The sequence below is a fragment of the Heterocephalus glaber genome, unplaced genomic scaffold (genome assembly GCF_053883595.1).
Source record: "Heterocephalus glaber isolate CG9 unplaced genomic scaffold, H.glaber_assembly_v1.0 deba00001497, whole genome shotgun sequence".
Classification (NCBI taxonomy): domain Eukaryota; kingdom Metazoa; phylum Chordata; class Mammalia; order Rodentia; family Bathyergidae; genus Heterocephalus; species Heterocephalus glaber.
The window spans coordinates 38,016,897-38,041,857 of NW_028258320.1; the positions used below are offsets into that span (position 1 = coordinate 38,016,897).

General features: G+C 34.3%; 1 protein-coding gene across 4 annotated transcripts in view; it reads left to right on the forward strand.

The window, feature by feature from the left end:
* The first annotated feature begins 2,655 nt into the window (after positions 1-2,655).
* Lipk (lipase family member K) overlaps positions 2,656-24,961 on the forward strand; it is a 49,937-nt gene continuing 27,631 nt past the window's right edge. For 2 of the 4 annotated variants that reach the window (XM_087184873.1, XM_087184871.1), the window contains exons 1-3: positions 2,657-2,794; positions 18,134-18,249; positions 20,433-20,550. In XM_087184873.1, coding sequence (XP_087040999.1) covers positions 2,761-2,794; positions 18,134-18,249; positions 20,433-20,550 — 268 coding nt within the window. In that variant the 5' untranslated portion in view covers positions 2,657-2,760. Of the gene's footprint in view, positions 2,795-18,133; positions 18,250-20,432; positions 20,551-24,961 lie in introns of all 4 variants that reach the window. The other 2 variants (XM_087184872.1, XM_087184874.1) reach the window with 2 other exon arrangements.

A 24,961-nucleotide genomic window follows, 5' to 3' on the forward strand; every position in this document is an offset into this window, starting at 1 on the left:
CCCAGTGGAGCCAGTCCTGCTCAAAAGCATGATGTAGAGTAAGAAAAGCGGAAAACACAATGGAACTTATTATAAAGTTACATATTATATGCTTTAGAAGGATAAAATGGAGATTGATTTAAAGTGCGGCTCATAGATAAATGTTGGAACTAAATTAAATAAGATAAAAATAAACCAAATAAAGGGTTTTATGTAGATGAATAACTCATTCAGTAAGAAAGCACTTCAAAGTACTTTCATGAAAATGCATTTTCAATGTATGCACTGCAGAAAATTTTAGGTAAAATAGTACAGATCAACTACGTAATACTCAAAATTTCTGTCTTTCTATTTATTTTGATCAGGAATATATGTATTTTCAACTATAGACTACATCTAGTTGTTTAGGTGTATAGTAGTCACCCTTTATCTTCAGAAGATACATACCAAGACCTCCAGTAGAAACCTGAAGCTTGACTAAAATGCTCCTATTTTTACGTGCATGTGTATGATAAGGTTTAAAACTGTTCCTGGGTGGTGCACTTTTGCAATCCCATTATTCTGGGAAGTGGAGACAAGAGGATTGCAAGTTCAAGTGCAACCTGGTCAACATAGTGATCTAGCAAGACATTATCACAAAATGTAAATAAATAAATAAATAAATAAATAGGTTTAATTTTAAAATTAGGTACACTAAGAGGTTAACAATATCTAATAATGAAATAGCACAATTATCAGAATATAATGTATAACAGTCATGTAAATATGGTCTCTTCTTCTCTCTCCCTCTTTTTTAAAATACCTCACTGCACTTCCACTCTTTCAGTTGACTGAATCATTTTATGGCTTCTTTTGGACATATACAAATTGTCAGCATGACTACTGTTACGCATTGGAGCCATTATTGAATAAAACAAGTATTACCTGAATATAAGCACTGTGATACCACAATGGTTGATTTAATGCCTGAGACAGCTAAGTGACTAGCAGACAGACAGCATATACAGTGTGGATTTGGTGAACAACATAATTATTCACATCACAGAAGGAACAGAGCTAGATAGCCTGAGAGCTCATTGTGTCATTCAGATTGGCACACAATGTAAAATTTACGAATTCCTTACTTCTAGAACTTTCCATTTAATATTTTCAGACTGCAATTGAAACTTCATAGTTGAAACTTCAGATAAGGGGAAACTACTGTATTGCCAATACATGAGCTATATTTTCAATCATTTTGTTTTCAGAGATTCAAAATGGCATGCTATTAGAACATATGATTTTGTAAGTAAAATTATGTTTAAAAACATAGTGGTATAAGCCAGGTGTGATGACACAGGTTTATAATCCTAGAAGTCTGAGAGGCTGAAGCAGGAAAATCATAAGATTGAGCTCAGCCTGGGCAGTTTAGTGATTTAGTAAGCCCATACCTCAAAATAAAAACTAAATTAAAAAATATAAAGGACTAGGAATGTAGTTTAGTGTGAAGGCCCTGAGTTCAATCCCTAATAATATGTGCACACACACACACACACACACACACACACACACACACACATACACTCAAGGAAATGGAGTGGGGTTATAGCTCAGTGGTAGAGGGCTTTTCTAGCAAGTGTAAGACCCTGAGTTCTAGCTCTAGTCCTAGAAAAAAATAACAACATAAAACTTTTCTAATAAGTTAAATAAATACATAAACAAATTTAATTAAATGGCTGAAACTAGTAAGCAAAGCAAAACCACTTTCAACTACAATTTCTAATCAGACTGACTCCAGCTCCAGGGTACCTAACAGTTGATATAATCCCCAAACACTTGAAAATACTTACCATCCTCATGTCACTAAGTCCTGCCTTTCTGGCTAAAGTTCAGGTTCTGAATCAAGTGTCTTTGCAGTCCTCTTTTATGATTTGTGTGTATGTAGACATGTCTGGACCAAGGATGAAAATTCAGACACTCCTTCAGGAATATTCTTCCTCTGCAGATGACTGAGAAACATGTAAAATAGTAGTTGGAAATGATTTTTGAAGTTTGATTGTTTTAGGGCAACCAAATAAGACCTATACTTTTGCAATTTTTCATAATACAAGAGGACTTTACTGCAAATAAAAATGTATGTAGTTCTAAAATTTCTTACAGGTTCTCTAATAAAAAATGACTACCCAATAGACACAACTTACATCACATGAAAGTAAAAAGTCTGTTTAGGTAGTTAAAAGAAGTCTTTTTTTGTTTTGTTTTGCTTTGCCTGTGACTGACTAGAGATCTGGAATATGCACTGTCTAGAAGAAACAAAATTGTATAATGTATGTTCTACTACTCAATGTAGAAATTAAGGTGGGCAAACTAAAGCAGTAGCTGGGATGTAGTAATAGCATTAATGGTATTGGCAAGTGGGTGGAGAGGGGGATTAGGCATTTTACAGAGATGCTTATATGATGGGCTCATTGTAGCCATCCTTGGGTACAGAATTCTTTTCTGAGTGCACTCTCTATTCTACTGAGAAGCTCTCAATTCATTTGATCCTTGAGGCACAGAACTCGAGGATTGTTGTGGCAGGAGCAAGAATTTTAGTTTTATTATCACTCTCTTTTTCATCACTGACTAAGAACTTACCTAATAAGGTTGCCTGGCAGCATCCATCATATCTGAAGCCATGATTAATCTTCCCTCAGTTGAGAAATTCCTGATTACAACATCATCGGAACAATTTAGAAGAGAGCACATTTCACTGATAGACACTTTTGGAAGGAGCTGGATCCAGTTTGAAGCCCTCGGAACATGAAGACACCCCAACAAAGAGCTAAGAGATCTGGTAATAACTTAATCTATTTGCAGGGGCTGGTTCATGGTACATCTATGAGACGTGGGAAGTCTTTGGAGGTGTAGAACCTTAAATGTTAGTGAGATATTGTGTGTTGAGTCTCTCAAGTTAAGCAAGAAATGGAAAGACTATATGATAGCCACCGAGAAAGATGAAGGTTCATTGCACAGGTCTCTAGGCCTTTTTTGATGAGCTTTCCCTTTCAGAAAGCATTTAAAAAGCATATAGAAGGCAAATATCACTATATTTATATCATAATGAGAGATGGCATCACAAGCTGATACCTGGGAAAAACTAACAATAGATATCTAGATTTTCTTTTGAGTTGTACTTGTAAGAGTTCAGATTATGTACTGCTTAGATAATGTTTTAAAAACTGATAATTTTTTTTTAAGCACTGGGGATTGAACCTAGGACCTTTGCACTGAGCTACACTCCCAAACTTCTTTCATTTTTTTCTATTTTGAGACAAGGTTCAGGCTGGGATTACAGGCATGTGTCATCATGTGCCGTTCTATTTAGCATTTTTTAATAGTTCTTTATTGTCTTGTTCAAGCCTTGAGTTTGAATATTCTTTCTTATAACCATATTATCTGCAGAAAATGTGATGCCCAGTGATTGATAAAAGTGACCTCCTTGCTTAGGGAAATTATGAACCTCCTTCTGATAATTTATGAAGGACACTTCACATTCTTCTTTTCTGCTATTTTTTAAGAATTAGACTTATTGGGTGAGGGGTGAAATGTTTTCATGTTAATGGAGATGTCATTTAAAAGTAACATTCTCCTTTGACCCTCTTAATTGCAGACCTGCATTTGAAGCTATGAGCATGAGTCAGTCTGATAGAGTAATATCCTTCCTAGATATAGAAAGATTAGGATTTTCGTTAGTTCTATATGTCAAAACCAGTGTTTAAAATAAATATTTATTCTATATTTTCTGTTTCTAGAAATAAGTCAACTGTTCTTATCAGACATTTTTCACCTGTGAAAACAGAAATTAATTTTTAAAATATAGATCCTTTAGCACACTTAGCACTTCAGGAGGGAAATATGACAGTGTAGAACCAAATTGGAGGATATAAATATGGTGTTCAAAACTTGTTATTTTAGTCTAATATGATTTCTGCTGCCTCTAAGAGTTATTGGCCTCTCAACCTATTTGAAGATCCTGTCAAAGTTGCCTACCTCTTTTGTTTCAAAATTGCCTAATCCTCAAAATTGAAATTTGTAGGTCTAGAATCCTATTGTATAATTTCTTTTATTCCCTATTAGTAATCTCCTCACTTTTCCTGGTTCATTGCCTTTCAATCTATAAGTGGAAGAATACAAGGAAGCAATTTAGATAGAGATTCTGATTAACTTTACTGCTTGTAATTGTGTCAAATATGAGTCATTGGTTTTTAGTATATGTGCTGCCGAAGCAAGCATGAGTCATTGGTTTTTAATAAAAGATTAGAATATAAGAGCATCATGAGACACAGAGATGGGTTCAAGAGAGTACCTAATTTTTTTATATATTCAATTGGTTTTAGATTGAAAATTTCATATAAAATAGAAAAATATTGCATATGGCAAACATTCTAATTGATAGACAACAATCCTGGCAAACCCAATTATTTGTATATTTGCTACTGAAGTGAGTGCAAACCCAATCATTTGAATCACTTCCAAAAATCCAGTAATACACAAAAGCTGAGGAACTGCTGAAATGATTATTACAAGGTGAAAATTCTAAACTTGAAGAGCTCTATACCAAGACACCTAGGACTTTTAGTCCGTTTATATTTATATATAATTATTTCTAAATGTCATGACCTATATTTTTATTATCAAAACAATTTAAGCTAATAAAGTCTTTGAGAAAAACATAGACCCAAAAGGTAAATCAGTGGAAGAGGAAAGAATTTTATTCCCAGGAACCGAATATAACATCACTATGGAGTAATCCTTCCAGTCTTTCTAACAATAATGGTTAATTGTTTATTTATTTGGGGAATTTAAAAAATAAAATTTTAATAATATTTATGAGTTTCTTAAAATTGATTTTGCTCTTCTAACCACAAATTTTGCAAAATTCTGTAACTGTTTGCCAATTTTTAGGTTGAAAAACATGTATATAATTTCTGTCATAATTTTAAATTGTTGCTAAGCATGAATTTTATAGTGCATTAAGTATTGGCAGTTTATGATAAAATTGTTAAACTCTTTCTCAATGAATCCAATAGAATAGTAATGCAATACCTAAGATCATTCATTGAAAAAATTCCCTTATTTAACACGTTGAAGTTGTATATCTTTAATTTTATCCATGAATTCATATTTTCACTCTATTTTATATATCCCTAGAAATTATATCCGAATGTAAAGGTATTAGTATAAGTCTTTTATTGATCAATTGATATTTCTCTTCAAAGTGCATATACATTGAAATTTAAATTTTTGTTTCTTGGTGCCGAGGATTTAGCTCAGTGGTTTCACCGCCTGCTGTGCAAGCTCAAGGATCTGAGTTCGATCTCCAGTACCAAAAAAAAAAAAAGAAAAATTCTGTTTCTTAAGACCATAAAGTTGCATTTTCTTTTAATTTTTAAATGGTTTTTCATTTAATTTTAGAAGCATATAATTAATCAAAGAATCACAAATGTTAGAAGTTTAATGAATAATGATTAAATATTAAAAGTCAAATTTTATTATCAATGCCTCTTCTTTCTAATTCATGCACCCACTGATGATTTTATATTGCCATGAGACAAAATTTATTATCAATCATTTCCATTTTTTAGTAGGTGCAAGTGCTGAGAAATAATGTTTGCATATTGCCATTAAGGTCTTTCAATGCTGAAGTTCTGCCTTGCAAATCACATAATGATACATCAAAAAGAATTATTTTTAGACCTATCTACTATCTGTAATGTAGATCTTTTTTCATGTTTTTTGCAGCAAAGAAATAGAAATTTTCTGATTTGCAGAGGTTAATTGTCTTTACAAAAAATTGTTACTTTATTAGAGTCATTTCCTTCCCCAATGTCAATATTCTCAACCATTTCTTTGTTAGGGAGTCCCAGCTGTTTTTTTTTTTTTTGCAGTTCCAGAGATAGAACTCAGAGCCTTGGGCTTGTGAGGCCAGCTGTTTTTATATCCCAGGACAATTCACCATGGTGAGATTTAAGAAAGGAGGGAGTTAGGCCTTTCCTTTGTGGAGTTTGAAAAGATGAACCTGCTGGAAGCCTGAAGTTCTTAGGCTAGATTTGTACTACTAAAGAATGTATATGAGTTTCAAAGATCTTGAACTTGATTCTTTTAAGACTATTTAAGTGCCTATGTATTTTTTGAAAATTATCATATACCCTGGTATGAAGATCACAGGTACATACAATTTTTCTTCCAACAATTTTTCCTCTCATTTAATGTAACATTATGACTATGTTTTCATGTCATTATGTAATATTTTTTAAAATGGCTTTGTCTATAGGATTTAATTAACACATAGCTTAAGCATCCTTTTATAATTAAAAGTATGTTTTTAATGCTTTTTATATTTTGGTACTGGGGATCAAACTCAGGACCTTGAGCTTGCGAGGCAGGCGGTAGAGCCACTGAGCTAAATCCCTGGCTCTGTTTCTAATTTTTATTTATTATGAAAATAAGAATAAATACCATCTTTCACAAAAAGATTCCTCTCTTACCTTCAAATTAAGAACTTTTACCTTAGTATAATTTATTGAATGCAGCCTCTGAGACATAAGATATGGTGTTCTTCAAAACTTCTAATAAACCTGTCAGGAATGGTAGAACATGACTGACATCCTGGCACTCTGGGAGGCTGAGGTGGGAGGATTGCAAGTTTGAGTCCATCCTGGGCAACTTTTCAATTCAATAAGAGCCTGCTCAAAATAATTTTTTTAAATGGGGGCTGATTATACAATTCAGTGTAAAGGCCCTGGGTTTCATCTACAGAATAAAGAAAAAAGAAAAACTTCTAGTAAATTAATAAATATAGCAATACATTTTCAAAGAAGTAGTGCTAATTTATGCCAACACTAGTAATCATTTGAAACACCTCCTTTGCTACATAGTTTCCCATTTCTTTATAACTGGGGCATCATTATGCTTGGTAACATATACAGATCTTGATTGTAGGATTTGGTGACTCTTGAGAATTAAGGCCCTACCACCAAGCAAATCCTTGTATTCCTATAGATTAGTTTTATCTGTTCATCATTTTCACAAAAATGAAATTATGGGGCATGCAGTCTTTTGGATTTGGCTTCTTTCACTCGGCATGTTTGTAAGATTTACCCATTCAGCTAAATTTGTCAATGAGAATTCTTTTATATAAGAATAACACAATTGCATATCTACTTTACTACTGATAGATGTGGATTACTTCTAATAATTTGCTATTCTAGTTAATCTTATATCTGATGATCAAGCTCCTGAAAAAATTTTTTCCTTTTAATTTGATTTTTCCACAAATATCAATAAAAGCATTGCTTTTTTTCTATTACATTCTTTTATTGGTACATTGTAGTTATACAACACAATTACATTTCTCATTGGGAATTGTACCTTTACATAATGCATCTTGGTTCTTATTTTTTCCCCATTCCTAGCCCTCCCTTCACACCCTCCACGCTTCCCTATTTACAAAGACTTTATTCCCATTTTTTCCATTTCTCATCATTTTTTCTTTCCCTTCTTTCCTTTCCCCTGCCCCTCCCACTACCCCTACTCCTTAAAAGCATTGCTTAAAATAAGGGTTCTCTAAAATTTGTGTCAAATATTGAAGTCTTTCCAATTCAAAAGTTCTGTTATTTGGTCATTGGCAATTAGCATCTGTAATGATATGCTTATTCCAATAATGACTGATTTCAGTCAGTTTCTCCACAGAAAGACCAAGAGGTAATTTTTCAGGCTTAGTATAAACATTTACTGTGGAACTAACAGGCATTCCCAAAGAAGGTACCACAAAATACAGCCCCCCGATCCCCAAAATCCACTCCCAGGCAGACTAACATAGTAAAAGATCCTTGTGACCACGAGTGGTTAAGGATGATGCTTTATGAACAACACCTCTGATCTCCCACAAGAATGCGGTGTGTCATCAGCTATAGACTCATTGGACTTGACACTGGTAGGCACTTCTAGTATTAGCTTTTTCCAGGACTAACTAGGCAACAAAGGTTACAATGGCAAAATCTCCTTATGAATGCAACTTCTTATTTAAACAAACTTCCCTGAGAGCTTATCATAGTTGGACAAAAAGAAGGCTGCTCAATAGCTTTTGTCTTGAGTCTTCAGTCTTTTCAGACTGGCTGCTGAATGCAACTTGCCAATTTCTACCCCTGGGCGGCAGAGCTCAGAGGGCCAGTTCTCACATGGTCACAAAGCCAAGCTCTCAGGACAAAAACACAATACAAAGTGGGATCTCATCCATTTTTGTATTGTGACTGACAGTAGAGTTTGTTTCCCTAGACTCTGGTCTGGTTAGAACTGTGAACTCAACAATCTAGGAGGTTGGCTTGAACAACAGGCTTATAAAGTTCTATGCCTGTGTTTTTGCCCTATGATTCTCATTCTTATGACAAAGGACACAAAGACAAAGGAAAACAAATATCATCTCTCGGAAGAAAGGAATCAGAAAATAAGAGCACTTGTACAAAAAATCACCAGAGTCATTATATTCAGGAACTAGTTCATGCAAAGATTTTCTTCTGATGATCTTAATTTTAAAAGGAAAGGATAAAAAAGAACTTTACCTTCTATTCTTGACTAGGCATTACAAGCATAGATCTTGGAGATGGTTTTGGTTGAAAGAAAAAAAAATCTTATATTTTCTTTGTTAGATTTTTGTCATTTGCCCCAGGATTTCATCTGCAAAGTAGGGTGTCTTAGCCACCCTACTTTAGGCACCAGAAACTGTAGGCATTGAAAAGGTGTGATATAGTTCCTTTCCTATCATATGGGCCATTTCAACATTTCTGTACTAAAATACAGGTTAACAAAAGAAAAGCAAAACAAACTTATTTAATCAAAGTTTTAGGTGACATGTGAGCTTTCAGAAGTGAAGAACCCAGGATCCAGGGAAAACTGTCTATTTTCATGCTTGCATTCAACCCAAAAGGGACATCTGTAGAAATAGACATGTCAGACATGTAGAAATAGACTCGACAAAAACAATGGTGTAATGGTAGTGGACTGAAGAGAGGAAACCCAACAAGATCTGCATGTTCAGATTCTTCTTGGCTTCTCTGTGTAGCATTCCCTCCTCCCTGGTACAGCATGGAATTCTCCTGGAATGAGTCTTCAAGAATAAAGGGAGCAGGAGAGAATAATCTTTCTAGGTTTTATGGCTGATTTGTAGGAGATGGGTTCTAAGTGCTCTGGTCTGCCTTGAGGAAAAATAATTCTGGTTTCTGTGACTTGCTTCCAGGGAGAAAAACAGGTAAGAAACAAAAGAGCAGATCAAAAAAAGAATACTTCTTCAGCCTTCCTTGATTCTGTAGTTCAAACTTGCCAGAGCTTCATACTTCGGGTTATTGTTTTCTGAGCCCCAATACAGCCAATTATTCAAAGAGAAATATTATCACCTCCAACTACGAAACTATATTTTCTTTAGTCCTCTCACTTTTGTCTCCATATATTCTGAAGCTCTTTTGTTAAATACCTGCACATACCTTAACAATTGTTTTATCTTTATTTTTTAAAAAAATTTTTATACTGGGGATCAAACTCAGGACCTTGCACTTAAGAGGCAGGTGTGGTGCCACTGAGCTAATTACCCGGCCCTGTTTTATCTTCTTGATGAATTGACTTTTGTTTTCCAGATGAATTAACACTATAAAATATCCCTATATCTCTGATAATACTTTTGTTTTGAAACTTATTTTGTCTAATATGAATCTATCAGTTTTTTAATGCTTACTGTTTCCATGGTATACTTCTTTTATATTTCAACCTCTTTCCCTTTATATTTAAAATGCATTGCATTTTGAAAACATGTACTTGGATTTTGCTTTTTATATAGTCTAACAATTTTTGCATTTTAATTGGAATATTTTGTACATTGACATTTAAAATAATCGTAGGTACAATTAGGATTAAGTCTATCATGTTGATTTTTTGCTATTTGTTTTCCATTTATATCAAGTTTCTCTTTCTCTCCATCCCTCCTCTCTCCTCTTTTTCTTCTCTCTCTCATCTCTCTTCTTTCTTTCTTTCTTTCTTTCTCCTTCCTTCCTTCCTTCTGTCCTTCCTTCTTTCTTTCTTTCTTGTTCTTCCATTACTCTTTTTCTGACTTCTTTTAGGATAATAAAATGTATTTTTGAAATCACACCTTCATTTCTCTATTGTTTTTTAGTAATGGAACTATCTCAGAATTACAATATTGTACCTTGCTATTGGATGCCTGATAACAATTAAGTGTATATTTTATTAGTGACAGAGCAAGTGTTGTATGAGCTATGTCATCATAGTTGGAAGTGGAAGTTTTCATTATGATTTAGTAAATGAATATTTGACGTGATAAAATAATTTTATAAAAATTAGGCTAGCAAAAACAAACATAAAGATTTAAATGTGAAGAATGAAATACTTAGCCAAGAGCCCAGTATAATGATATAGATAGTAAAGATGAGATACTGGACTGGAGACAGCAGCGATAATTGAAAACTTTTTTAAAAATTTGAAAAAATAAATTTTGAGCAAAGTTTTGCAAAGGAGTGCATCAATCAACTTTCTCATCACTGAGACAAAATACCCAATACCCATTACTTCAAGGAAGAGTTTAATTTGGCTCACGTTCTCAGGGGATTTAATCCAGAACAGAAACAGCTTGGTGGAAGGGCATGATGATGCAAAGCTGCTTAGTTCACGACAGCCAGGAAGGAGAGCAGGGGCACAGTGCCAGAGTGGAAGGAGTGAAAAACTAGATCTAGACCCCTAGGCTGTGACTCCATGACCCACCTAAACACACTTACCTATGTGCTTCACTAATCCCCCCAGGGGGGTTCAAAGCCAATCAAGAAGACACTCCACCCTAATCAAGGAGGTTTTTTTTATGGAAAAAAAGAATATCATTATTTAGTATAAATTGGTGATAGGGTTTGAGGAAATAAGAGAATATGAAAACATTTCTAAGTTTCCATTTCTTATGAATAAGGAAAAAAAAGTCTAGATTTGAGTGGAGGAAACAGAGTTGAAAAGGAATAGAAGATAATTTTATTTGGGGAATGTTATATTAAATAAGGACCAAAATGTTTTTAAAAATAAGGAAGAAAATGTTCAAATGTGAAGGGGAACAGAGCAGGGAAAGGGGGAAAGGAATGAAAGGAAAAGAAAAAATAGAATAGAAGGAAAAAATAGAAACAAATCTTTTGGTAAATAAGGGAGGGGGAAGAAGGGTTGTAGGGAGGGTAAGGGATTGGGAAAAAAAGAAGAATCAAGATATATTATGTACAGATACAAATTCCCTATAATAAATGTGATTGTCATATATATGTATATATATATACATATATATGTATATTATACCAATAAAATCAATTAAAAAACAAAAAAATCAAAGTGGAAATGTCCTGAAGTCTCAGGGATATACAGGACTAGAGGTCTGATGACTGATTGAGATGCGACTTATGGATTGGAGTTTCTTTTTCATCTAGGGAATATATGAAAGTATGTGGTTAAAGAGAGACAGGAGAGAGAATAAGTATGGGCAGAGACAGTGAGAACTGGACAGAAAACAGAATGCTTCAGGATCAGCTAGAATGGGAATGGAGACCTGTGGATGTGGCTAGCAATGAGAATCAAACATGAAAAATATAGAAGAGAGTGAGTGATTAGGAGACAGCAGAAGAGAATCTTTTTATTTGATTATGGGATTTATCTGTTTTCTCAGTTTTTTTCATGTAAATAATATGTACTAAGGACAAGGACAAGCTCTCAAAACCTCTACTATGAACTTGGTTGTGAATAGTAGATTCATTTGGAATGTCCCTCTATCACCTTCCAGATATTTTCATTCAAAGGATATCAAAGGAAAAGTTGGTTTTGACTTCATTGGAATGCATTTAGAAACACAGAAAAGACACTTATTTGCTCTTAGTTCTTTATAAGAAAATGTATCCTTATATTCCTGGATTTTAAAATCCTTCCCAACTTATACTGTCATTTTATATTAGCTCTTTGGGACAACTTTATGAGGTAGATTGTGCAAGGCAGGTATATTAGTCCTGTGTGTTATCCCAATGAGAAAAGAAAGGCCCAAACTACAGGTTTTCTGTCTTCACTCTTCATCTAGAGCGTTCACTAAGCCTAGGTACCTAGCTGGGAAAATAATAATGTGATTAGATCTAGGGAATGAAAATAAGGTGAATGAATAATGGTCATAAGCTTTCTGCTAACATCTGACAGAAATACATAGTTCAAGTACTTTTTTGTGTCTACTGGAGCATTGTTTTATCAATAGCTGAACATGGGGAATCACTTAAACATTCCTAATTAAGCCAGGAAGTAAAAATTAAGTACCCAGAATATGCAAACCTATGTTGTGTACAATCTGTCCTTCCCTCCCTCCTTGTCTTCCTTCCTTCCCTCCTTCCTTCTTGCCTTTTCTCTTCATTCCTTCCTCTTTCTTTCCTTTGTCTTCTTTCCTTCTTCCCTCCTTTCTTCTTTTTTCTTCCTTTCCTCTTTTCTTTTTCTAATTTTTCTTACTTTCTCTTTTTTCATTTTGTTGCTTAGTGTGGTTAAAATAATATATCCAATTTTGATTCATTATAAATTTATATCATTTAAACTTTCCTCGAACAATATCTAGTATGTCATTGTTTTCTTCCTCCCATAAACTTTTCCTATGCATGGAAATTTCTTTTTAGCTCATTAATCAAGAAGGATGAGACCAAAAAAATCATTGATTGTCAAGAAAGAAGATATGATTGTATATCTCCTACCAATATTATATTTGCCTTCCTTTTATATAGAGATGTTTATGTATATAATTTTGCGGCAAGTTTTACGACTTCCTTGGGCTGTGAAAATGTCATACATTTTACATGCATTTTATTGTACATGTTCACACTGACTTTTATGGATGATTTTTACTTGTTTGCCAGGTAACCTACATAACAAAAAATGTTTTCATATTTCTGAATTCTATTTCATTTCAATTTTGTTGCTAATAAGAATTTTATACTCAGATCTGTTAAGACAAATTTGCACTTCTCTTTTAATCATCTTCTAATGAATTACAATGTGCCCATACTTTGTCAGTTGATATTTTGAAGAATTTTCTAATATCAGTTAATATTTTGAGAATAATTTTATATGAGAGAGTAAGAGTCAGTGAGAAAAAAAATGAGTAAAATAGACCTTTCCTAAATTCTACACTAGCATTTATGAGAAGCGGAAAATGATAATTACAATGAGTAAGCATGTAGATTCTCATCCCATGGCATAAAAATTACAGATTAAGTAGGCAGGTCACTATACCCAGCCAAAAATGAAGTAATAAGAAATAGGAAGTATAGAGGTAAAAAGAAAACAAGTTCTTAACTGCTCTTTCATAATCCTCTTTGAGAGGAAGTATTAGTATAAAGTATGCTATCATTTTTCACAATTCAATTGAAAGAACTGTGCAATATCCTGGAGGAGGAAAGCTAGAGACACCAAAAGACAAGAATGGTAAGATAGAGTCAAAATATACAAGATGGTAGAGCCAAGAAAAACACATCTAGAAGAATCACTGAATAATAGAAGATATGTTGTCATAATAGCTATCATTTGTTGAGAGGCAAGCATTGTTAGATGTTTTTCAGATATTATTTGTCATCTTATTTATGATATAATTATTTATCATATTAAGCTGACCCTACAGGTAAGTGTTGCTATTATCCTAATGGTACAGATATGGAATTAAGTTTCAGGGATGTTAAATGGACTAGCAGAGCAATACAGCTACTAAAAACAACTGTGATCCCAACACGTAGTAAGTCTACAGTGTGTGGCTTCAGTGGGAACACAGTGATGGCTTTGCGAGCAGACAAACTGTGGCTAGTGGCCAGTGCTGCTCCCTGCAGTTGAACATCATAGAGCTACATTTTTATGGTTTCCATAGCCTCTTAAGAACAGAGTCAGGCTTTTAACTCAACACTTTTAAGAAAATATTAACCATTAGCTCTATTCATCATTGAACAAACTGAGATTCATCAGAAAGCTATATGTAGAAGCTGGCATTTATGTCCTTTCAATACAAAATCATGATGGAGCTCCCTAAAGGGTCTTTGTACCTGTGTATTCTGGCCAATGCTCACCTCCATTTCAGAGTATAATTGAGATTTAGGGTGTGAATTAATCAAGAATGCTGCTGCTGGACATAAGATCTGGTGAATGTCTGTTTAATGAGCCTGACAGTTCCTATTACAGGGCAGTGAGAAACATGAAATGAAAGTTTCTGTTATTTTTTATCATCTTTTGTTGAGAAATTTGTATCCTTAATTCCACCAACAATGTATATCTGTCAGTGCAAAAGGCATTTCTTATGAAAGCTGCCTGTATATAATCCACACATATTTGATGTAAAACGTTTAAATTCAATATGAACTGAAAAATGTAGTAAGGGAATATTCTTTGGAAAGCTTCACAGTTCCTGATGGCTGCAGCAGGAAAGTAAAAACAAACAGCCAGTATTAGAGGAGGAAGATCTTTGAGCAATGGGAGAATCTTAAAAGTGGTCATATTCCTGATAGTATCTTTTTAAAACCAAATTTACATAAGATTTCAACAGGTGTCTCCAATCATGGAAGATATCTGCCTGAAGAAACTTTTGAAAGACAAAGGTCTGATTTTTCTCTGTTTGCATCTTTTTGGCCTTTCCTCTATGACACAGATATGTGTATATGGAACTATAATGAACAGAAAAAGAAACAATCATCAAAGAAGCATTTCTTCATTGTATTCCTCAGAAAAATCAAGCTATAGAATGTTTAATTTGGTGTTATTCAAGCAATTAAAAATGTAAGAGCAAATAAGACTATAGAAAAATAGATAAACAAAGTTAAATAGTATCTTGGTTACAAGACTTTCCTGAGCCCTAACTAAGAAATTGTAAATTAAAAATCTCCAAGTAAATCATGTGTGTAGTGTTTATATAAGGTTATCCAATCAAGTAATATATGAAACATATTTATATATGTAGTTTAACATATATTAACACATGAGGCCCTCTTTACAAATATCTGTGGAAGTCATGTTTTATATGGCAATGTGAAATGCTGGTTTAGAGTGATAAATCAATATAACTCACTATAGATTATATATATAATAATCCATATTGACTTAGTCTGAGTACCAGAGGTCGAAGTTTTCACCTTTAAAAACTGAGAATGTCCTGAAAATCGTAACTGTTTTCTTCTTAGCTTAATATCTCTATTCATTCTAGTGTAAAGCACCATCAGGTCAATATGAGACACATGAGCAGGTAATATTCATCGGGAAGCTGTCATAAAACAGCTCAAAAAATGAGGACTCTTGGAGTATCATTATTGAGAGGGACCTCAACCAGGCTGACTTACCCAACAATTAGAGTTATTACTATGAGGCCTAGATAGGCCAAAGTAGCTAAGCACATCCTGTTGAAAGGTGCCTAAAATGAATCTGTTTGTATTGGACTTGCTACTCCTTACAAAATAAAACCTATAGAGACTCTTTTTGCCTGAGTGTGTTGCCCTTTTGCATCCAAGCCCAATACACAGAAGATTAAAACAAAAGTAGCTGGAGGGCTTGCTGTCAAAGCTGCAAAAGGCAACCTGTAATGACTAGCACCTGCTTGTGCTACTCTGTGAGGCTCTATTCCTACAAGCAGCATATTGTTCTAGCCATTAGCTAGCCCCCTTCCCCTTTTCCAATACAAGCCTTCACAAACTCTCCAGCATGACCATTTCAAAAGAGAGCTGGATCTGCTCTACCCCAGGTAATCTAGGTTCAGCTGCTAAGTGATTATATTTCTTAGTCTCAAAATGTTCATCAATCAGCAGAAATCAGAGCACCTATTTGTCAATGCCTTGAAAGAGAAAGTCAATTTTTAAAAATTTCCATATTACTTTGCTGTATGATACAGTCCTGATTTAAAGACATAGTCAACTCTTAAAACTTACTGTCAAAGAGAAATAGATGAAGTACTGTGGACTGATGCCAAGTAAGAAAGATAAGATACAAACTAGTGAGTCAGTCTGGACTACTCATTAAGATTTAATGATGTATTCATTTCCTCCTCATCCATCCATTTATTTGACAAACATTTATTAAAAAACCTCCCTGTTAGGTTTCAAAGAGAGAAATGAATATAAAACATTTTTTCTTAGGAGTCCAGTTAGTGTAGCTGTTTTAAAAACTTTGGAATGTGTATAAACTACTTTTAGTGATGGTTTAAAATGCAGATAACTGAATCAGCTTCCCCAACCAATACCATAATAGATTTTCATTCAGTTTGGCTTTGGTGGAGTCTAAGAAATCTTCCTTGTTATGATGATTATGGTTATTACATTACTTGTGGCCTACCGAACACACTGAGAAAAACAATTAGACATATGGTAGCCAGGATCCCCTAGTAAAGCTATTCAAAATGAACTGAGTGGTTAGGATATAATGCTTAGGAGGATTTCCTTAGAGTTAAGCAACATAGGGTCAGACCAAGCCTTCATGACTATGTAGTGACCTTGGACAAATTACTTGACCTCTGTAGCACCCAATTTCATTTGAAATAAAATAAAAATAATATTTTTATTCTTTGGGGCTATTTTGAGAATAAAAGCATACAATGTATGTCTGACACATTACTTGGGCAGCATAATAGGTGTTCAATACATAGTCCTAATTGTAATAATCAATATTGCATTGATGATGTTATAATCTTGTCATAGTGATGTACCAGAATTCAGCTATATTAATTTGCATGTCCATATATTAGTATAAAATTATATATTTAACATATAATTAATGTTATTAATTATATTAATATATATCAACAGATGTAATCTAATAGAGAGTGTGACTTTAACAAAATCCAGGAGAAATTCATGAAACTTAGAACAGGGAAAGCATTGTGTGAAAATTCTTCTATTTGCTACAGCATAACGTTTCCCATCGCTCTCATGCTGGGTGCAAACCAGGATAGACTGGCAGAATAGAATGTATTTTTTATATCATTTGAAGGTCTGCAACTTATAGAGGCATCAGCAAATGGAAGCACTCGTGCAAAATGTCCCCCTTTATTATTTTTGCAAAGTGGTTGGGTTATTTGTTTACATTTGCTTTTAAACTTCAGTAGTTTCAAAGGCAAATGGGAAATCTACATAATATTTTACTTCAATAATTTTTCTAAATTTCATTTTCTGTTACAATAATAACTTCTTTCATATGATAAGGTAATACTGAATACAGAATATTGATAGAAGTATGAAAAACACTTTAAAAATAAGATAACCATTCAAATAATTACTGTCTAGATATAACTACAATTTAAATTATTGTTTAGTCTTTTTTTACTGTAGTTTGTTTCACTATTGAATGCAAAATAAATGTACAATTTACATTCTAATTTCTCTCAGTATTTTGTATTATATTTTACATATCACACATAATATTTGATAACTGAATAATTCCATTCTTTTTCATCCATAATTTATTATACCAATCTTTATTTTGGTAAATTTTATGTTTTAAGATATAAAAGTAATTTTATACACCATGTTTATATACACATAATTTTTTCTTTTAGATAGATTTCTGGAAATAAAAAGACCAAAGGAAAGATAAAAATGATTTTAAATTTTGCAAGTCACTTTAATAAATTTCTTTCCATAAATATTGCACCAATGCTTGCTCTTACCTTCAGAGAAAAAAAAATTTATCTGTCAGGCAAGGGTGTAGCTCAGTGGTAGAGGACTTGTGTAGCATATGTAATGCTCTGTTTTTAATCCCTAGCACCACAAAAGCAAAAAAACCTAGTTGATGCTGAAGATGTTGAATGTGCTTTGATTATTGGCCATTATATTTCATTTTCTACAAATTATCTACCCCTTTCATTCATTCAACTGTCTACTGAAGACTTGATTGTCCTTGTCCCTTCATTTTTTTCTTCTTTCCTTAATAAATAAGTCGTCATTTCAGATTTTTTCATGGAATGAGTCCTGAGTAGTTCAGTATGTTACTTGTGAAACACAACGTAGAAGTGTATTTTTCTGCTTTCTCCCACAATAGTGTTATAAAAAGCTTACACCAAATTATATCTTGTTGAGTTTCTCTTTTATGGAAAATACATTAACATTTCCTTTCCCAGGCCAACTTGAAATGTGGCTGCTTTTAGCAGCAGTGTGCTGGATGCTTCTTCTTGGACCTATATATGGTTATGATGAAAAAAGAAGTAACACAAATCCTGAAGCTAACATGAACATTGTAAGTCATGTATTGAGAAAAAAAGCCCACTACAATAAGCCATTATTAAGCAGTTGTGATGTTAGATACACTGGATGTCTCTAATTTTCAGCAATTCTACCAGTAACTAAATCTGTGCTCCCTCCCCGTTACTTGGCATAGCTGAAATTCAAGAAATGAAAGATCTGATCCAAGACGGAGCAAACAAATTCTATCTCCTGGCAGGTTAAGCTGCAATCTAGTGGGGGCTTCCTGAACAGAAGAAGGATTCACAAATCAATACTGATGACTCCTGACTCCTGTAGAGCATCCTTGAGTTACTCTTGAGGCTTTTGGTATAGCAATGTTTTTTATTTTGTGGGGTATACAGTGTACCTTTTTGGTTAATAGCTGGTTTCTGTGGCTTAATCAAAATATCCCCCCGCCCCGTCATGCTGAGGATCAAAGCCAGGACCTCACTTATATATGCAAGCACCCTACCACTGAGCTAACCACATCCCCTCCAGCTCAACATATATAGGAACTCATACAAGAAATGGAATGGATCATTCTGGGAGAAGAAAAGAAAATGACAACTTTCCACACTAGGCTTCATTCCTATGCTATCCTCCATATTCCCAGGCACGCAGCACTCCGTTGGGGTTCTCCCTGACACCAAAGCTTGTGTTCAAATTTTAAGAACAAAACTGTCAAAGTTTTTTTATATTAGTGTCTCTTCTTGTTACTCCTTCCATACTATCTAGCAAGTATCCTTGACCTCCTACCATGCTGCCAAACTCAGTCTATAAATGTGTCCTCAAATCCAAATTCCCCTCTTCTTCCTCTATTCACACACATTCTTTTCCTCTCTAGTCTGAGTGTTTTTTGACTTTTCATCCTATTTCTATAATTATAATAACAAACATTTATAGGAAAATTTTTTTATGCCAGACGTTTTTCTAGCTAGATTATAAGTAATCCTCACAACAAATCTGGGAGTAAGTACTATTCTTATCTCCAATAGTAAAATGAACACAAAAAGGTTAAGTAACTCTCCCACAGTGACATTGCTAATAAGAGAAAAAGCGGGAATTCAGTGGCTTACTGTCTTTTTCTTGAGTCTGGGCTTTTAACTACTGCTCTGTGTAATGCCACAAATCATGTACGCATCTGTCTGCTTGACATGGGCAAATCCATAATCTTGTGATAAAGACATAAATCTTGCAGCTGAACTTGCTTTGTCATTAATCTTGCTTTATCTCTTCCTTAGACAAATTGCTAATCCTCTTGAACAGCTATGTCAACTGTAAAATAGGTACAAATCTATCTCAAAGGCCTTTTGTAAGGATTGATGAGACAGGGTATACAACCTTCATGCAAAAGACAACAGACAGATACCATTTTCCCTCTTCCTTGTGTACTTATAGCTGGAGCATCATTTACTGACCCGTTACTTCATGCTCTGTTCTTTTACATCTATCTCTTTGCTCAAGAGGCTGACTTTTAAGAACAGGTCAACAAGCTCCCTTAACCTTTGGTGTCCAGATTAGTCTAGCCAATGAAAATCTTGAGCATGAGCTAGAAAGAAAGGAGGACATTAAGGTCAGGTTTTTATTGTTGTCCTGGCTCTGTCCTCTATGAATTTAACTTATGACAACAAGCCATCTTTTTATTTTATTTTATTTTTTTTGGTACCGGAGATCGAACTCAGGTCCTTGCCCTTGCACAGCAGGCAGCGAAACCACTGAGCTAAATCCCCGGCCCAACAAGCCATCGTTTTAACCTGACCTTTTCTGCTTGACTTTCTTTGCTCAGATTCTGATAGCTGCTTCCTTCCATCTCCCTTCAAGACTAGGTGGGTAACAGCCACAAGATACTGCACAATCTCCTGTGGTTCCCCTCATTACATAACCATATAATTTTTGTCAACACATTTAAAAATGAACTAATGTAAACTAAAAATACCAGGCCAGCAGGCATAATCAGAGATTTTCCTGAGCAAACTGTGATGTAGAAGCTGAGTTGTTGAGTCAGCCCACCCTGCCTTACCCATGTCGTTGCATGCCACCCTTTCTAGGAATCCTCTGTAATTTTCCGAATTTTTCCAAGTATATGCTGTCCTAACCCATAAATTGAAGAGCAGGAGGTTACATTGTGAAGTACTATATTGTAGTGCATGTATAAGAAGTGAGATTGCATCATAAAGGTATTTTTCCCTGTTTTAGAGCCAGATTATTTCCTATTGGGGTTATCCTTATGAAAAATATGATACTGTGACAAAGGATGGTTATATCCTTGGAACTTACAGGATTCCTTATGGAAGAAGATGCCCAGAGAAAACAGGTGTGATTTATTTTGTTATGAAATGAAAAAAATATCTCAGATAGCAGCAGGACAATTTTTTTCTGAAATAAGTTGCAATTCCTTCTATTAGAAGATGATCCAACCCCTATTTTTCTTAATTGTATTTTATTGGTACATTTTAGGTATGCAATATAATGACATTCATTATTGGAAATTTGCACCTTTACATAATCACTCTTGGTTCTTACTTTTCCCTCTTCCCCTGCCCTTCCTTCATCCCCTCCATCCCTCCCTATTTACAAAGACTTTGTTTCCATTTTTTCATTTTCTCATATTAATTCCATTCCCTTCTTTCCTTTCATCTACCTCTCCCACTTCCCCTTCCCCTTTGCTTTTCTTCCTATTTCACATTATCTTTTATACCTTTTAGTGTTTATTTACATTTTCAGTTTCTCACACTAGAGAAACTATTCAGTATTTACACATGTGTGTCCTATTTATTTTACTTAAGAGTATCACCTCAATGTACATCCATTTAGCTATAAATGTCTCTAATTTCTCATTTTTATGGCTAAGTAGTACTCCATTTTATAAAACACACACACACACACATTTTCTTTATCCTGTCTCCAGTTGATGGACAATTGGGCTGCTTCCAAGTTTTAGCTATTACAAATTGTGCTGCTATGAACATGGATGCACATATATCACTGTGGTATGATTCTTTTAATTCTTTGGGGAAGACACCCAGCAGGGGAGTAGTTGGGTCAAATGGGACTTCTAGTCCTAGTTCTTTGAGGTATCTCCATACTGATTTCCACAGTGCTTGCACCAGTCTACACTCCCACCAGCAGTGGAGCACTATCCTCTTCCCACACAGCCCCCACCCCCCAGCATTTGTTATTGGTTGATTTCATGGTAGCAGCCATTCTTTCTGGAGTGATGTTGAATCTCAGCATTGCTTTCATTTGCATCTCTTGAATGACCAGTGATGTTGAACATTTTTTCATATGTTTATTTGCATTACTACTTCTTTGTCTGAGAAATATCTGTCCATTTCAAATGCCCATATTGGGATGGGATCTTTAAGTTTGGGGATCTGATTTTTTTAAGTTCTTTATAGATTCTAGATAGTCGACCTCTGTCTGAGGAACAGCAGGTGAAAAATTTTTTCCCACATTGTGGTTGTCTCTTAGCTCTCCAACCCCTATTTCTATTTAATTTGCATAACTCTTTGATGTTTTTAATTATTTTCATATGCACTTTGTTTTATTGCTTTCTTTCTCCTTCCAAACACAGAAAACAAAAGAAAATGTGTTGTTACTCTACTGAACATTGCCCAGTTTTGAAAACCAGAAGGCAAGGAGTCCTTCTTGATGCTACCTTCTTTCTCACTTCCCCTATGTGCAGCCCATCACCAAGATCTCTCAGTTTTGCCTACTAAATTTCACTCTAATCTGAAAATTTCTCTCAACATTAAACCTCAGATACATGTTTGGACAAAGTTTCTTCAACTATTACAATACCTTCTAACTCATATTAATTCACATGTAATCACTTCTCCACCTACTAATTTTATTTTTTAAGGTAAATATGACCCTATTAGTTCTATGTTTAAACTTCATTAAAGAACCATTTCTAGCTTCCTATAGTACAGGTTGCTATTTGTAGGAAAAAAAGAGTGATCCACATGGAAGAAGGAATTTCCTTTTTTCTCTCATTTCTTAGATCCTATTATTGATTGGCAGATTGCAGTACAAAACCTCTCAATAGCAGAAGAGTTGAAGAAAAATACAGATTTTTTTTAAAAAAAGAGGGAAATGTAATGGTGCTCCTAACTTTATAGAGCCAACCATTTGCCAAAATAACTCCATTACTTTTGTAAACATTCATGAGAGTATTTTAAATATCCCTGAACTTCTCATTTATCATTTCTGCCACATAGTTGCCAAAATGCACCAAATAGAAATTTCTATCCTGAGAATCCTCCTGAGGCCTCAGACCAGAGAGACTATGAGCTGTGGCAGCTACTCGGCAGTACTGAACTTTGGCGAGTTAGTGATACCTCTTTTTTTCTCTTTTCTCCAAAACATGGATAAATCCACATAGACTCGCGGGTCCTTGCTTCTAAAAGGCTGAAGTCTCTTTGAAATTCTTGTCAGCCTACTCAGTCTCAGAATAATTATCCAGCCCTAAAAGTGATCTGACATTGGGTCTTGAGGTACCAGCACAGCATCAAAAGCGATTTATAAAGGAGAGGGAAAAAAACCCTATCATTTTTTCTTCTTTTCTCTCTTTTTCAACACCACGTACCCACTTCCTTATTTTACTTTCTTAGTTAAACTATTCTAAATCTACATCGGGAGTAGGACTTTTAGATCGAATTCACAATTTCATATTGTATGAAATCCTACTTGCAACCTTGTATTTTGCTGTGTACCAATTCAAATAAAATGAAGCAATGTCTATAAAACCTATCATAGTACCTAGAATTCACCAAACAGTCAACAAATGGCATTTTTATCATCATTATTATTATCTTGAGAAAACTTTAAAGTTTTTAGATGTTTTGTCAGAAATAAAATGCTATTAATATGAATTATAGTAATAAAACTATTATTCATTGTACTAGGTCTTTTATATTATATATTTAATTATCATTGAATTATTTTGACTAGCCTAAGAGATAGCATTTGTTATTACTGTACAGAGAAATTACACCACAGTGGGGTTGATACTTGGCAAAGTGGATTTTGAACAAAGGCAATCTGACTCCGGTACTTTTATAATACATCATGCATAATCTCATTTTTATAAATGAGAAACAGGCATAAAGAAGATAGATTATTTTTCCAAGTAAATAGTTCAGAAAAAACTATATCCTAGGTTTTCCTGGCAACAAATTTTATTTCTTAACCTCTGTTCTATACTACAGCAAGTCAGTTTAAAAAAAAGAAATCAGTATGGAAATACCTCAAAAGAAACTAGGATTAGAGGTCCATTTGACCCAGCTATTCCCTTGCTGAGTATCTTCCCAAAAGAATTAAAAGAATCATACCACAGTGATATAGGTGCACCCATGTTTATAGTGGCAGAGTTTGCAATAGCTAAAGCTGGGAAACAGCCCAAGTGCCCATCAACTGGAAACTGGATAAAGAAGATGTGTTTTTTTAAAAATAAAATGGAATACTACTCAGCCATAAAAAATGAGAAACTGGAGACACTTATAGCTAAATGGATGCATATTCAGGCCATACTCTTGCATAAAATACATAGGACACACATGTAAATACCAAAATAGTTTCTCTGGAGTGAGAAACAAAGTGTAAATAAGGATCAAAATGTATAATGTGAAATAGGAAGAAATGGTACAAAGGGGAAGGAGAAGTGGGAGTGGTAGATTAAAGGAAAGAAAGAAAAGGAATAAATATGAGAAAAGGAAAAAATGGAAGCAAAGTCTTTGTAAATAGAGAGGGGTGGAGGGGTTGAAGGGAGGGCAGGGGAATGGGGAAAAAATAAGAACCAGGATATATCATATATAGGTACAAATTCCCAATAATGAATGCCAGCATATTGTATACCTAAAATGTACCAATAAAATTAATGAATGAAAAAAAGAAAAGGGTTTTCATGTGGACTCTGAGAAAGCTCAGATGTGAAATTCTTTTTTTTTTTAACTTTGGTTTTTTTGGCTTAAATTCTTTTATTGGTACATTTTAGGTATACAATACGTTTACATTTATCATTGGGTGCTTGTACCTGTACATGATGTATCTTGGTTCTTATTTTTTCCCCATTTGCTGTGCTCCCTTCATCCCCTCCATTCTTCCCTATTTACAGAGATTTTGTTTCCATTTTTTCCTTTTCTCATAATTTTTTTCTTTCCCTTCTTTCCTTTCCCCTTCCCCTCCCACTTCCCCTACCCCTTTGAATCTTTTCTTCCTATTTCAAATTATCAATTATTCATTTTAATCATTTTAATCCTTATTTACACTTTCAGTTTCTCACACTAGAGAAACTATTTGGTATTTACACATCTGTGCCCTATTTATTTCACTTAAGACTATGGCCTCAACATGCATCCATTTAGCTATAAATGTCTCCAGTTTCTCATTTTTTATGGCTGAGTAGTACTCCATTTTATTTTTTAAAAAACACATCTTTATCCAGTTTCCAGTTGATGGGCACTTGGGCTGTTTCCCAGCTTTAGCTATTGCAAACTCTGCCACTATAAACATGGGTGCACCTATATCACTGTGGTATGATTCTTTTAATTCTTTTGGGAAGATACCCAGCAGGGAAATAACTGGGTCAAATGTGACCTCTAGTCCTAGTTCTTTGAGGTATCTCCATACTGACTTCCACAGTGGTTGCACCAGCCTGCACTCCCACCAGCAATGGAGAAGAGTTCCTTTCTCCTCACAACCCCTCCAATATATCTTATTGGTTG